The sequence below is a fragment of the Rhinopithecus roxellana genome, chromosome 12 (assembly GCF_007565055.1).
Source record: "Rhinopithecus roxellana isolate Shanxi Qingling chromosome 12, ASM756505v1, whole genome shotgun sequence".
Taxonomy (NCBI): Eukaryota; Metazoa; Chordata; class Mammalia; order Primates; family Cercopithecidae; genus Rhinopithecus; species Rhinopithecus roxellana.
The window spans coordinates 12,360,685-12,375,501 of NC_044560.1; the positions used below are offsets into that span (position 1 = coordinate 12,360,685).

At 37.2% G+C, this 14,817-nt stretch overlaps 1 protein-coding gene across 10 annotated transcripts in view; it reads right to left on the bottom strand.

Annotated features, from left to right (window-relative positions):
• Positions 1-817: 817 nt before the first annotated feature.
• HNRNPR (heterogeneous nuclear ribonucleoprotein R) overlaps positions 818-14,817 on the bottom strand; it is a 34,765-nt gene continuing 20,765 nt past the window's right edge. For 5 of the 10 annotated variants that reach the window (XM_030941985.1, XM_030941983.1, XM_030941987.1 and 2 more), the window contains 5 exons: positions 12,955-13,090; positions 9,928-10,142; positions 4,951-5,100; positions 2,255-2,376; positions 818-2,117 (listed from right to left, as the gene is read on the bottom strand). In XM_030941985.1, the coding sequence (XP_030797845.1) occupies positions 1,505-2,117; positions 2,255-2,376; positions 4,951-5,100; positions 9,928-10,142; positions 12,955-13,090 (1,236 nt within the window). In that variant the 3' untranslated portion in view covers positions 818-1,504. The remainder of the gene's footprint in view (positions 2,118-2,254; positions 2,377-4,950; positions 5,101-9,927; positions 10,143-12,954; positions 13,091-14,817) is intronic. The other 5 variants (XM_030941986.1, XM_010355774.2, XM_030941989.1 and 2 more) reach the window with 2 other exon arrangements.

The window sequence follows — 14,817 nt, forward strand, 5'->3', positions numbered from 1 at the left end:
AAGATGGAGGGGAAAACTTAATAGTAATTTGAAAGTGATTCAGACTTTTCTGTACCATAAAGCTTAGATTATTTTGTTCCTCTCATTCTCAAGCAAAAAAGTCATTAGAATAAATCAGAATTTCTAAAGGAAATAGGGAAATAGATGTTATGTCTTGGCCAACAAAAAATATAGGCATCAGGGATAGCAGATAAATAAAAATAAACGAGGTGTTAACAGAAAGTCAGAGGTATTACTACTGGATATTTTTAAGCCTCTCTTACAAGGCATGAATGTTTCTCAAAGCAAATTTACATAGTAATAGGAAATTATATTCCTAAACCAGTAACTGAAATGATAGTCACAATCACGATTTACTAAAACTAAAGTCCGCAGTGCAATTGACGCCACAGTACTAACAGTTTTCCCTGTATGTTGTACATTCACTTATCCAGCAAATAAGGTCTTCAGTCACAAATTATCCCTTATAAAGAATGTGGGTCAAAATAGATTGCAGTCTGCTTTCCCAGCCACATTTTGTTTTAACGCAAATTATCCCAATGCCTGCAAGAATGCTCAAAAGTCTATGAACCTGCTTTTTTTTAAATAAAAGATAAAATTTCAAAATTAGAAGAGACTATGAGAGAACACCAATCAATGAAGTGCTAATTGGAATAAATTAGCATTGAATTTAGACTAATCCTCAGTCTAATATCCACAATACATGTTGGAATAGACAAGAAATTTTGCATGAATTTGATCACTCACATAGGCAGTTATACTTTGAAAACAATATTCCTTGCAAGGATTACGAATAAAATAATGTTTTAGGACACAATTGAATTTGAAATAGGTAATGTTTTGAATAGATTTTTTAGTTTTATTGAAATCTTACATGAACAAGAAATTGGAAATACAATCACATCAAAGAACAAATTGTCACGGCTTTTGACGTTTAAGCCAAACAAATTTTGTAGGGCAGATTTCAAAAAGGTGTGAAGTTATAACAATTTAAAAACACAGTTAACCTACTTCTAGGAATGCAAAACATACAATCATAGGTTATTTTCAATACAAGAAAACTTAAATTTGTTTGCTTTAATTTCTTAAAACTACTAAGACAAAGCACTAGCTTGTATTTTTATTTACAGCATACTCCATACTCCTATGTAATCTATCCCAAATCCAAAAAAATGAAACTGTCCAAAACCAAAGGTTCTGCAAAATCATGATTTAACAGTGTGCCCAGCTTGTTTTGAAGCTAAAATGAAGCCTGAAACGATAAAAGCATTGTAATCCCCAGAATAAGGGAACTCTGCAAGCCCAATAATGTCCAAGAGCATTTATGAAAAGAGGAAAAATAAAAAGACTTGAGTATATACACAATAGTGATTTCTTCAGCCCAATACAAATGGCAGCAAAATGCTACTTAAAGATGAAACAGTTAAGCCAATTTTTTTTTTTGAAGAATGTAGATCTAGAGCCAATCGTATCTTGCCAGTATCATTTTCAAGCCCTTACTTGTCTACTTCCACTGTTGCCCATAAGTATCCTGATAAAATTCCTGGTTGTCATTATTGTAACCATAGTTACCAGAATAGTCACCACCTTGCTGAAGCGGCTGCTGAGCGATGGGTTGGGAACCCCAGTTCTGTTGGTTGTTGGTCTGACGACGCTTGGAATCAGGTTGGTTGTACCCATCTGCCTTTCTCTTGCCTCCTACATTGCCCCCACGATTGCCCCGAGATCCACGGGAACCACGGCCTCTCTGCTGTTGAGCAGGACCCCCTCTGCCACCCCTAGAGCCTCTTGGTGGTCCCAAAGGTGCCCCCCTCTGTGAATAGCCAGCTCTACCTCTTGGAGGTGGTGCTCCCCTCCCCCTTGGTGGTGGTGGAGCACCTCGCCCTCCCCTTCCTCCTCCTCTTCCTCTTACTGCATAGCCATCATCATAGCCGTAGTAGGGATCTTCATAGCCTCCACGATAGTCGTGATAATCATAACCATAGTAATCATCATAGTAATCTTCATAGCCATAGTAATCTGGAGGGTAGCCATATCCACCTCTCCCCCCACCACGACCCCGACCTCTAATTGGAGGTGGCATGCGAGGAGGAGGGTGGTAGTAATAATCTTCATACCTAGCAAAGGAGGGAAGGGAGAAAAGAAAAAACAAATCAGTTTGCTTCAAGACTCTGCTTTTGTTTTATTAATCTGATCTCCATTATCAAATGGAGATTCCTTGTCCAAAGACATATCTACTAAAAGGTAGACTCACGCAGTGCTTCTGGAGGCCTGTCTAGCAGCTTGGCGCTCTTTCCTTTTCTTGTCTGGTGGCTTGGCTAAGACTATTTCAATTTCTTCCCCTTCTATTTCTTTGCCATTCATCTCATCCATAGCCTATAAAAAATTGAAAAATTTATTTTACAACGATATAAAACTATATTATATGTTTTATATAGTGTGCATGCTATCATACTTGACTCATTTAATATACTTAACAATTTACCGGCCGGGTGCGGTGGCTCACGCCTGTAATCCCAGCACTTTGGGAGGCCGAGGCGGGCGGATCACGAGGTCAGGAGATCGAGACCACGGTGAAACCCCGTTTCTACTAAAAATACAAAAAAAAGCCGGGCCCCGTGGCGGGCGCCTGTAGTCCCAGCTACTCGGGAGGCTGAGGCAGGAGAATGGCGGGAACCCGGGAGGCGGAGCTTGCAGTGAGCCAAGGAGGCGGAGCTTGCAGTGAGCCGAGATAGCGCCACTGCACTCCAGCCTGGTGGACAGAGCAAGACTCTGTCTCAAAAAAAAAAAAAAAAAAAAAAAAAAAAAAAAATTTACCACACAATTATTTCAAATGGCAAAAGGTGAATCTAGCCAGAAAGTTAAACACAAACACAAAGAAAATACATTTCCCTCGACCTTATCTTTCTATATGTAAATTACATTTAGAACAAAACCTACCTCCTGATACTGTATTCTAAAAGGTAAAAGGGCTGCCACCTATTGCTGCTCCTTAATTCCAAATAACTAACTCCTTAAAAGATAAGCCATACTAAAGAAGCAAATCCACACCAAAGAAGCAAATCCATACCAGGGAAAAATGCTAGTATTAATATGAACCAAAGATTAACTTCTCAGGATTAGAATTTTAAAATAAATGTGTAGCATACAACATACAGGTCTCACACTGTTCTTATACAAAAATTTCAAGGATCTGAAGCACAAATGAGATTACAGAGTGAGATTATCTGTAAAATTCAAGATACCAACACAAAAAACCTAGGTTTCCCTCACAATGCTTAACCCGAAATGTACTTTGCTTGAACAGTTTAAAGTACAGAGCCAGAAAAGGCCTGGACTAATGAAGACTCAAGCAATTACGTAGAAAGCAGTAATCAAACATTCCATGTTCTAGCCCTTTGTTCATGTTGTTCCACCCAACAACCTCTGCCATACATCAAAAGGTTCAGGTACTCAGTAACAAAATGTCATCTCCTCATATTTTATTTTTTGTTTCCCTGTACCTTTCCCCACTCTGGGCACACATAAAAAAAGTTCTATTTATAACGAGCTATTAGTGATTTATAAGTATCTAGACAAAAATGAAACTAGTCCTCAAGATTACAATTTTCCCTTTTACCACCTCAGCTTTGCACTGCTTCAGTTAAAGCAACTAAACAAGTTTACAAAAGCTTCCTGGCATAAATTAAAAAATGAAACATCTACTCTCTGTCCCGACCATCCTGGTGACTCCCAGTTCCTGGACTAGATATTTTATAATTTAATAGGCTTCCTTGGCAAATCATCCTATAAATATTTTCCATCAGGACAACCAGTTATTTAAAACCAGTCGAGTCAGGAGGAGTATTTGGAAAGCATAAAAGTATTAGTTATGTGCATTCTATACCAGTGAAAATTTCAGAAGCCACACATTAACAGATAAGAGTGTAACAGTATAACAGATAAGACTCCATACTTCAAAGCCAGATTATTACTGAGTTTGTGACCTTGGACAAGTTATGAATTTTATGAACAATACTGCCTCATTAATTAGCTCTCATCAATGAGCAAGCCGATTAACTATAAAGGAGTCAGAGATTCTAGAAAGCCTGTTTTAAAAGCAGTACCTTGGGCAAAAAACAAAACCAAAAAATGCTCAAATTAGAGGTGGCAGTATCCCACCAACCAAACATGCCAAAAAAGAACCATGCCTGTGTCACTAACCATTCTGGATCTATCTTCCCAATAACATAAAAAAGATTTTAGTAGTGTTTTGTCTTGCTTCCCATCCCCCCAAGGAAGGAGAGATGAACAAGAAAAAGAAACTTAAATTTCACCCATTAAAGGTAGTCCGAACCCACTGTCAATAGAAAGCAGGTTTTGTGTTCCAGATACCATATGAAAATACTTCCTTCATACTTATCATTATCATCAAAGACTAAATCAACTATTATACACAAGCGATATCTCTAACAATTACTGAAATCAGTAAAACATAGTGAATGCTATTTTAACTCTAAAATGATTAAATAAAGGTAAAACTAATCATACCCTCATCACAATACATCTACTCAAATACTGTATGAGTTATGTACACTACTCAGTTTCCTTCATAGGTACACAAACTGAGGTAAACTAAGTAGTTAAAATACATTCATTACCTATTTAGTGTTTACAGCAGCTAATTTTTATACCTTGTAATACTTCCAAGGTATCATGCTATCAAATCTTACAAAACAATAGAGATTAAAAATAACTTGCCTAAGATCACAAATTCAGTAATAATCTGGCTTTGAAATATGGAGTCTTATCTGTTATATTATACTATTACCACTTTACAGAGATTAAACAGAAAGAGTTCAGCAAAAGCTAACAGTCAATTTTATTTCAGTTTTTAACATTACTTTATGTGTTTGGCAGGTTTCAGAAACAAAATTCAAATATCAAGAACCAAAATTTCAAAATTTCTACCTTAACAGCTGCTCCTCTGTCTTCAAAATGAACAAATGCATAATCTTTCAACTTCTTTACTCTTTCGAGTTTTCCAAATTCAGAAAATGACTTTTCCAATATTTCTTCTGTCACTGTTGTAGCCAAGTTTCTCACAAACAAAACTTTTACCTAGTAAGCAACAAATAAACAAAACTGTCATTGGCTACTTAATTTTACCTGAAAAGTGTTTCTTCCTGTCTTCATAGCATAGGCTTTTCTTCTCTAAAACATTAAGCGCTGAAAGTGTTGTTACAGGTAGTACGAGAAATTGCTAGGAAAATGACACTGATATCAGTCACCAATTTATAAAAATTATTGGTTCTTGCCTTCTCCTATGTTGTCATTAAAGCACCTAACACTGTGTAGAACCTTCAAAGAACCAACACATAATTATTACTACCGAGCTAACCAACAAATTTAACATGGTCTCCAAGTCCCTTTCAAAACAAGTTTTTCTGTTTCTTTCCTCTAAAACTGAATAACTTTCAAAAGTTCATATGAAAAAATAAATAAACAAGAATAACCAGGAAAAAAAAGAGTGAAATTTAGAGACTGGCCCTACCAAATATAAACAAACTATAACGCTTAAATCATTAAATCAGGTAGTGTTAATTAGGAAAAAAAGAGAAAAGCTGGTCCATGCCTCACACTATACACCAGGATAAACTCCAAATAGATCGAAAATTTAAGTAATAAAAGGGTGGAGGGAGGACTGTGAAAGTATCAGAACAAGAATGATTCATTCATGTAACACTGGAGTGGGGATGACCTTATGACTTAAAATCTAAGAGCCATAAGAATGATATATAAAAATAAATGACTTCTATATGGCAAAAAATACTGTAAGCAAAGACAATAAATATGGATGAGGTATTTGCAACATGTATCACAAACAGCTAATCTCTCTTTTATATCAGAGAACCAGAAAATAAGAAAAAGCTCAACAACTGAATAGAAAAATAGGCAAAATTCATGAATACATGGTTCATACAAAGAAACACACATGACTCTTAAAATATATTTAAAGTTCAAACCATTCATAGTAAGATACGCAAATCGTTAATCATTAATGGCACTGAGACCATTTGTTATCAGGCTGGCAAAGTTCAAAAGTTTGATCATACACTATTTTGTCAAGAATGAGGAAAATAATTATCTTGTATTTTGCTGGTAGGAATGTAAAGTAGTGTATCTCCTACAGACATGAATATGGCAGTATCTTAACAATTACAGATGTATTTACCCTTTGGCCCACAATTCTACCCCTAAGAATCTATCCTACAGATGTATCTCCACTTGTATCAACTAACATAAGCTTATTCATTCCAGCATTGTAAGAGCAAAAGATCAGAAACAACTCAATATCCAGCTGGTTAAATACACTATAGTACCTCCACAGAATAGACAACTATGTAGTCATAAAAAATGAAGAAGAGGGCTGGGCACAGTGCCTCACACCTGTAATCCCAGCACTTTAGGAGGCCGAGGTGGGCGGATTGCCTGAGGTTGGGAGTTCGAGACCAGCCTGGCCAGCATAGTGAAATGCCGTCTCTACTAAAAATACAAAAATTACCCAGGTGTGGTAGAAGACACCTATAACCCCAGCTACTTGGGAAGCTGAGGCAGGAGAATCACTTGAACCCGGGAGGCAGAGGCTGCAGTGAGCCAAGATTGCACCACTGCACTCCAGCCTGGGTGACACAGCAAGGCTCCGTCTCAAAAAAAAAACCCAAAAAATGAAGCAGAGCTCTATGAGCTAACAGAGATTGACAGGATACACTATTTTTCCTGTTTTTACATTTCTGAAATAAAGAAACAACTTACAGTCAATGTGATAAGCAAGTACTGTGCCATAGTTTAGTTGGCAGTGTTTTATAACTATTTAGTGGTTCATATAATAATGGTGTATTTCCTCAGAGCTGATGAAACAGGATGGTGAATAAACAAAATGTAGATCAGTGAATATAGTAGGCTACCAACATTACTACCACTCATGTAAGAATTAAGGAAGTATATTCATATTTGCCTAACGAAATACTAAAAAGATAAACCAGAAACTACTAAAACTGGATGCCTTATAGGGGACAAAGGGGATTTGGTAGACATAGGCATAGGGGTAGAAAGGAAATTTCTTTGTCTATACTTTTCTATATAACTTTTAAACTAAGAAAATATAGTACCTATCCAAATAAAAAAACTAACATATTGAATAAATTGTTGCTTCAGATAAAGGGCTATCTAATAAGAAGTTACTAATTTAAGGAGGAAAAAAAACTAACATTTTCCACAAATGCTCCATCCCCTTTATTATTCTCAATTTATCATACTAAGGTCCAGCCTCTATGTTACACAGACTCCCACTGGTTCAGTTACTTTTAAAAAAAATTCAACATGGAATTTTCTATGATGAAACCGTTAACATACTATATGAAAATTACTTACTGAAACTGTGTTTAAAATGTTCAACAGGAAAAAGGGTCCCTTTAAGAGACATATATTTAGGCTTTTAGGTTTTGGTACATTGTAAAACTGACCCAACTTGGCAAAAAAATCTTCAGTGAATTGTAAATTGATAGTGTGAATAACAGAAGCTTAACTCAAAAGGATAAACTTTTCTTTTCAATTAGGAAACAGTAAAGGAGCTGGGTGCAGTTGTAAGCACCAGTAGTCCCAAGCTACCTGGGAGGCTGAAGCGGGAGGAACGCTTAAGCCCAGGAGTTCAAGGCTGCAATGGGCTATGATTGCACACGTAAGCAGCTACTGCACTCCAGCCCAGGCAACATAATGAGGCCCAATCTCTTAAAAAAAAAAAAAGAAAACAATAAAGGGCTCTACCATATTTAATCCTAAGTTTATGGAGGCCTCCTTTTCATTCCAAAACCTGTTTTAGATCTAGGAAAGAGGAGTCACCAGAATAAAATCTTGAAGTTTTCTAACCCTAAAAAAAGATTAGGATGAACTTCCGTCTGAGCAGCTACTAAAGGTTATGTGAGAAGTGGTTGGTAAGCAAATTACAAGCTATACTTTTGGTTTTCATGGGATTTTATTCCTCTTTTATAATATGTAATACATCTATCATGCTATTTTAAAATATTTTCACAGAAAAAGCAACACAGGCTGTTTAGTTACTACAGGTAGATTCAAAGTTGTGGTGGATCTTTAGAGACTGATCCAGGGTCAATAAAATAGATGACATCCGTGTTTAGTGGTTTACCCAAAGTCATAGTTGTATTAGGAGAAGAAACAATGGGAATCAAAACCAAGCTAGTAAAAACTTAAAATAAAAACTCAGAGCTATTTGAATTCTCTATCCCTTACCCATCTACTCAAGGAATATGAGATAAAAGATACTGAGTAGCACTTCTGAGAGCCTCTCTGGTTCATTCTCAATAGAACTTATCTGCTTAACCCAAAGATGTCATTGCCTACACAGACTTTACCATACAAGGATAAACCAGGGTTCTCCTCCAAACTATTTAGAGCAAGGGTTTGCCTCCTCAAATTCTGGAATAAAAACCTTGACCTCTGACTTATCAAGAAGAATCCAACCATTAACTCATGGCCATTCAGAGTTGCTGCCTCCCTGTGAAGGGAAGAGACAATTAAAATGCTCAAGAGCTCATTTTAAGCAGCAGAAATGCAACTCTGAGGCAGTCGCGGTGGCTCACGCCTGTAATCCCAGCACTCTGGGAGGCCAAAAAGGGCAGATCATGAGGTCAGGAAATTAAGACCACCCTGGTCAACATTGTGAAACCCTGTCTCTACTAAAAATACAAAAAATTAGCCAGGTGTGGTGGCAGGCACCTGTAGTCCCAGCTACTCAGGAGGCTGAGGCAGGAGAATGGCGTGAACCCAGGAGGCGGAGCTTGCAGTGAGCCGAGATCGCACCACTGTACTCCAGTCTGGAAGACACAGCAAGACTCCATCTCAAAAAAAAAAGAAATGCAACTGTGATGTGTCCCAGGAGTCGCCCAAAGGAAAGATTAAGAACCAGTACTCATGGCACCACTATTAAGATCCTGGCAATGCAAGTACAGGAATTAGGAGGGAATTGAGTGCCCTTTTCAGGACTTGCCATGCATATTTTGCCACTAACAAATAAGAGCAAACATGACAATCTTTTGCCTTTCTTCATGGGGACAATACACTAACGGAACTTGATCATTTAAAACAACAGGCAGGGTGCAGTGGCTCATGCCTGTAATCCCAGCACTTTAGGAGGCCAAGGCAGGCAGATCATGAGGTCAGGAGTTTGAGACCAGCCTGGCCAATATGGCAAAATGCTGTCTCCACTAAAAATACAAAATTTAGCCAGGCGTGGTGGCAGGCGCCTGTAGTCCCAGCTACTTGGGAGGCTGAGGCAGGAGAATCGCTTGAACCTGGGAGGTGGAGGTTGCAGTGAGCCGAGATCGCACCACTGTACTCCAGCCTAGGCGACACAGCAAGACTTTGTCTCAAAAAATAATAATAATAAATAAAATAAAAAATAAAAACAAAAAAAAAGCTTTAAAAAAACCAACTATAAATCTAAATAAAACATAATTTACGGCCAAGTAATAAGGCATAATATAGTCAATGAAGATTATAATTTATAATCTCCAAAACATTACTTCTCACTTTACTCAAGACCTTTAAAAAAAAAAAAAAAAAAAAAAACCTCTATCCCTCACAGTGCCGAGCACTAAACAAATACCCAGTGTGTATGAAAATACTTAATTGAAGGAACTTTATTTCAGTTCCTTCTGCACATTTAATCTGCAGGAAAAGGGATGGTTAATGGAAATTCCTGGATACCAAGACAGGCTGTTAACTTTAGTGTTAAAGCTGCTCCTTGCCAAACAGTTAAAGTCTAAAGCTACAATTTCTATTTATCATAAAACTCAAAATATTTGAGCTTCATTCTGAGTACAAAATTTAAATGATGACCCTATGCCCACTCCAAGCAACTGTATTTACCTTAGCCATGACTTCTGGATCTGGTTCTTCCACAGGGTCAGCCCATTCAACTGTAACTACATTTCCCCACACTTTTACTTTTCCACTCATCAGCCGGCGTCTGGCTTGTGCTGCTGACTTGTGATCCTCATATTCAAGGAAGCAGAACCCCCGATTCTTCTTTTTGTCATCGGGTTGATGATAGAGAATAACGTCCACCAAACCCTCTGTTAAACCAACAGCCAGATATATAAGCCAAAAGCATCCACCACACATCTAGCGATTAGGCAGACCTAAATCCGCTTGACGATGAGCAAAAAATAAGTGATGCAGCCTCAAAATGAGTCACTAACTTTGTAGACAATTAGTAGACAATTAAATCAACATAATCAGATATGGGGTTTGGGACAGTATTCGATGTTCCTTTTTAATTTTAGGGGTTCTTAAGGTATAGCCATATACAACAAATCTAACTACTGTATTCTGACATTTAACATGCTACAATATTTTAGAGCGTTTGATATAACATGACTATAAAAGCACTAACAAGGATCTTAAAAACAAAACTATTAATATAAACCCAAGAGAACTAACTTTTGACAACTAATCATGGCCAAGCTAACTTAAAAGTTACTATTTTTTACCAAGAATGGAAGTGATCACTAAATATTAGTGTTCCTCTGGTCTTAGTCCTTTGCCCTTATCTTTCCGTATGTGTTCTTTCTGAATAATGTCAGCTAGCCCTACTTTTAAATGTTATCTATACCCTTACAAATGCTTAGATTTTTTTCCTAGCCCAGACTTCTCTAAGCTCTAGATGTGCCTATGTTCTTACCTGATGTATCCTCTTTGATGTCTTAGAATTGCAAATTTAACATGTCCCAAAACTGAACCACCATGGCCAAAATCTGCATTCCCTAGACTTCCTATCTAATAAACAGTGTCATCCACCTGGTTCTGAAGCCAGAAATTGGTTAGACATTCTTGATTTCTTCCTTTACATCATCTCTCCTAACCAATTCCAAACTCATTTACTTTTTTGCATCTCCACTGCTATTACCCTAGTCTAATCCTCTATCTGTATTAGTATGATAGCTTCAACTAATTTATCAGCTTCCACTCATGCCCCTTCTCTCCAAGTCCCTATCCACACAGCAGTAGGAATAATATCCCATAAACATGAAACAGGTGTTATTTCCTGCTTAAAACCTTTAAATGCCTTCTCATTATATAAAAACCCAACTCCTTACATGGCCTACAGAAGCCCTGCCTACTTCATTTCATACAATTATATTCCTAATTCTACCTTTTAATAACACTGGTCCCTCAGTTACTGTAATATACTGACTTCTTTCTTGCCTTGGAACCTTGGCATGTGTTGCTGCCTTGGAATGCACTTCCTTTTGCTCTTTGTATGCTACATCTTCTTCATCCTTCAGGTACTGGCTGACATGTCATCTTATCAGAAAAGTCTTCCAGAACCATCCAAACAGGGATAGTAGCTATTCTTTAGCTAAATATCCTGTATTTCCTGCTTCAGTGTCTTATCACAATGTCTAAATATTCCTTTAATTTTTATTATTTATATTCTTGGTCTTATCTCCTTTCTCAGGATATAGGATCTATGAAAGCAGAGAATATGTCTCTTAGCCACCAATGTATCCCAGGCACATAGCACAATGCCAGCACTTAACAGAAACTTTAATAAACACCTGCTGAAAGAATGAATAAATGATCATGAAGCCAGAAGGAGATATAGATAATAAAGTGATGAGGTCAAAGAATTGTGCCAACAGGGGTATTTGACAGCACAATATAGTGGATAGTGGCAGTGGTTACAAAGTGGGACGCTAGAAATCAAGAGTTTAAAGTGCACAGAATTTCTGGTGACTAGATCCAGAATGTAATCTGGATATGGTGGAGCTGAAGTAAAGGACTAAAGATGAGGTAATCATAGAAATAGGTAGGAGTCTAAAGCCCTGGATGGTTCACCAATGCAGATGTTAAAGGTATTAGAAATAAGTTAATTTAGGGCAGAAGAGGAAGATAGTGAGCCAGAAGCAATCTTTAGATTAATGAAAGGCTGAAACCAGAAGAGCAATGATTGACAGCTTCAACAAAAGGGAAAGCATTTGTCTGAATGATAAAAATGTAAAGGAATAGTGGTTTTCACAAGGGGAGGCAGTGGTCTAACACAGTGTTTTTAAATCATAGGTAGTATTAGATCACAACTGGTATTTTAAAAAATCAAATAGAATAGGAAGTATCAAAATAAATCATGTATAATAAATAAAAGTACAGTTTTGTTAAATTGTTTCAGTTATATATAAATGTGTACAGAACTACGACATAAAATCTACTTCTCAATCAATTCCATGGATTTAGAATTGGATATTTTTAAAAATCTGATTGGCCAGGCACAGTGGCTCACGCCTGTAATCCTGGCACTTTGGGAGGCCGAGGCAGGCGGATCACCAAAGGTTGGGAGTTCAAGACCAGCCTGACCAACATGGAGAAACCCCCGTCTCTACTAAAAATACAAAATTAGCCGGGCGTGGTGGTGCATGCCTGTCGTCCCAGCTACTTGGAAGCCTGAGGCAGGAGAATTGCTTGAACCAAGGAGGCTTGCAGTGAGCCAAGATCGTGCCATTGCACTCCAGCCTAGGCAACAAGAGCAAAACTCCGTCTCAAAAAATATCTGATCTAGACAAGGCACCAGGGAGGGAGTAAAAACTTTCATTCTCTTGGTCCTAAAATACACTAATTGTCAAGGGGAAAAAAAGCATTCACTTGAAGGCTATAGAGCAAAAGCTCCAGCAAAAGCCAAGGTTCAGTTAAGACAAAGAAGTGAAGGGGACATTCCAAGAAATGAAGGATATAAGGGAATTTGCTTAAATCCAAACCACTATAAAGCAGAAAGGAAGCAATTTAGACATTGAAGACCTGAATTCTTAATTTAATACATACAACCCCTCAGTTTTTTTGAGCACTTATAAAGTAGTACAACACATTTCGCAAAAGTAATTTCTAAATACATTTTTGTTTTACCTGTGACTTTACTGAATTCTTCCAAAATGTTTTCTTTAGTCTTATTCTTCGGAATGGATCCAACAAAAAGTCTGTTGTTTGCCACAGAAATGCACACTCCAAGGTGTTTACCAGGGCGAATTTCATAGCTGTCACACTGCAATGAAGAAAAGAACCAGAGACCCCAAAACCACCCCAAACTCAGGACAACTGATCTTAATCTAAAAAATTCAACAATTTAAGGCCAAATGCTCCCTGCTTCATCAACTCACCAAGCTCCCTCATGCTTTCCATAATATGAATGTATATTTTAAACTTGTCACGGTCTCTTGTTTTAGTTTGGTTTTAACCTTCACTACTCTTCCATATAAAAAGGACTCACTTTATTGCTTAAAATATCTTATTTCATATTTTAATTTTATCTATCTGAAAATGTTTTCCCACAGATTTTTCAGAGAAAAATACCTGAGACTGATCATTCAGGGTCCTTGGAAATGTAAATGGATTAGAAAAATTTTAAATTCTACAGAAGTCACAGAATTCTAAATATATAGTTTTAAATTGCCTACCAAACACAGTATTTTCAAAAAGTGTTTTATTTAAATCACTACAGTGGATTTTCTTAATAAATGTTAGCCTTTCTTTTTTATTTTAAGACTGAGTCTTGCTCTGTCGTCCAGGCTGGAGGGCAGTAGCACAATCTTTGCTCACTGCAACCTCCACCTCCTGGGTTAAAGTGATTCTCCTGCCTCAGCCTCCCAAGTAGCTGGGACTACAGGCGTGCACCACCACGCCCAGCTAATTTTTGTATTTTTAGTAGAGACGGGGTTTCACCATGTTGGCCAGGCTGATCTTGAACTCCTGACCTCAGGTGATCCACCTGTCTCGGCATCCCAAAGTGCTGGGATTACAGGCGTGAGCCACCACATCTGGCCAATTTTAGCTTCTTATAATTTAATATTATTTAACCATTAGTTTACTAAGAGATATGAGTATTAAAAATAAAATCATATGTTGCCAAAAATGAAAACTTAATGTTAAATAAACAAGTTTGAAGGAAAAATCCATAATAAAAACTAAAATCTGGGTCAAGCTACGAGTGGAACTGATTCAGACACCAGTAATGAAACCAAAAGCCTTGATGATGAAACAGGCTGATCACCTAGAAAGACTAGAACCAGACTTAGTGAGGCCCTCAGATGTCAGGCAAGAGTATGCCAAAAAATAATGACATTGTTATTTTAAGATACTGAGATAGCTGTGTCTTAAATACAGCAGGAGTGAAGATACATTTGATTTGCAGAACGTTGTTACCACTACTACTGGTCTGAAATGAGCATCAAGTGATTAAAGGCCCTAGAGAAAGGAAATTAATCTGAGACTGGCTATAAATAGCAGGAGGAGAGAGAAAGATTAAAGACAGAGAAGACTCAAGGGCCAAGAAACATAAAGAAAGAACAAAAATACACTTAGAAAATATGAAATAAATCATATGAATAGGCTGTAACAAAAATAAAACAGATTCACAACTATTTTCTGAATGGAATCCTAAAAGTCACTGTCATCCACTATTACATTCCCCACAGCCCATTCCAGTCTTCATTATACTGTAAGAATCCTAAAGTTTAACATCAAGAATTGACATCCTTTTGCCTATAACCAAAAGACAGAAATCCATAAGCCAAATACTCATATGAAACTTCTGATATTAATCAATCTAATAGATAACTTCTTAAATCAATGGGAGACTTTCTATAAAACATTACTTCTTGGGTATTTTCAGTTCTTTTTTACTTTTATAGTCAGAAAAAAAGCAAAGGTCACATACTAACTTGGTCAGTACAGAAACATTCAAAGCAACAACTGAAGGAATCAAAATAATGT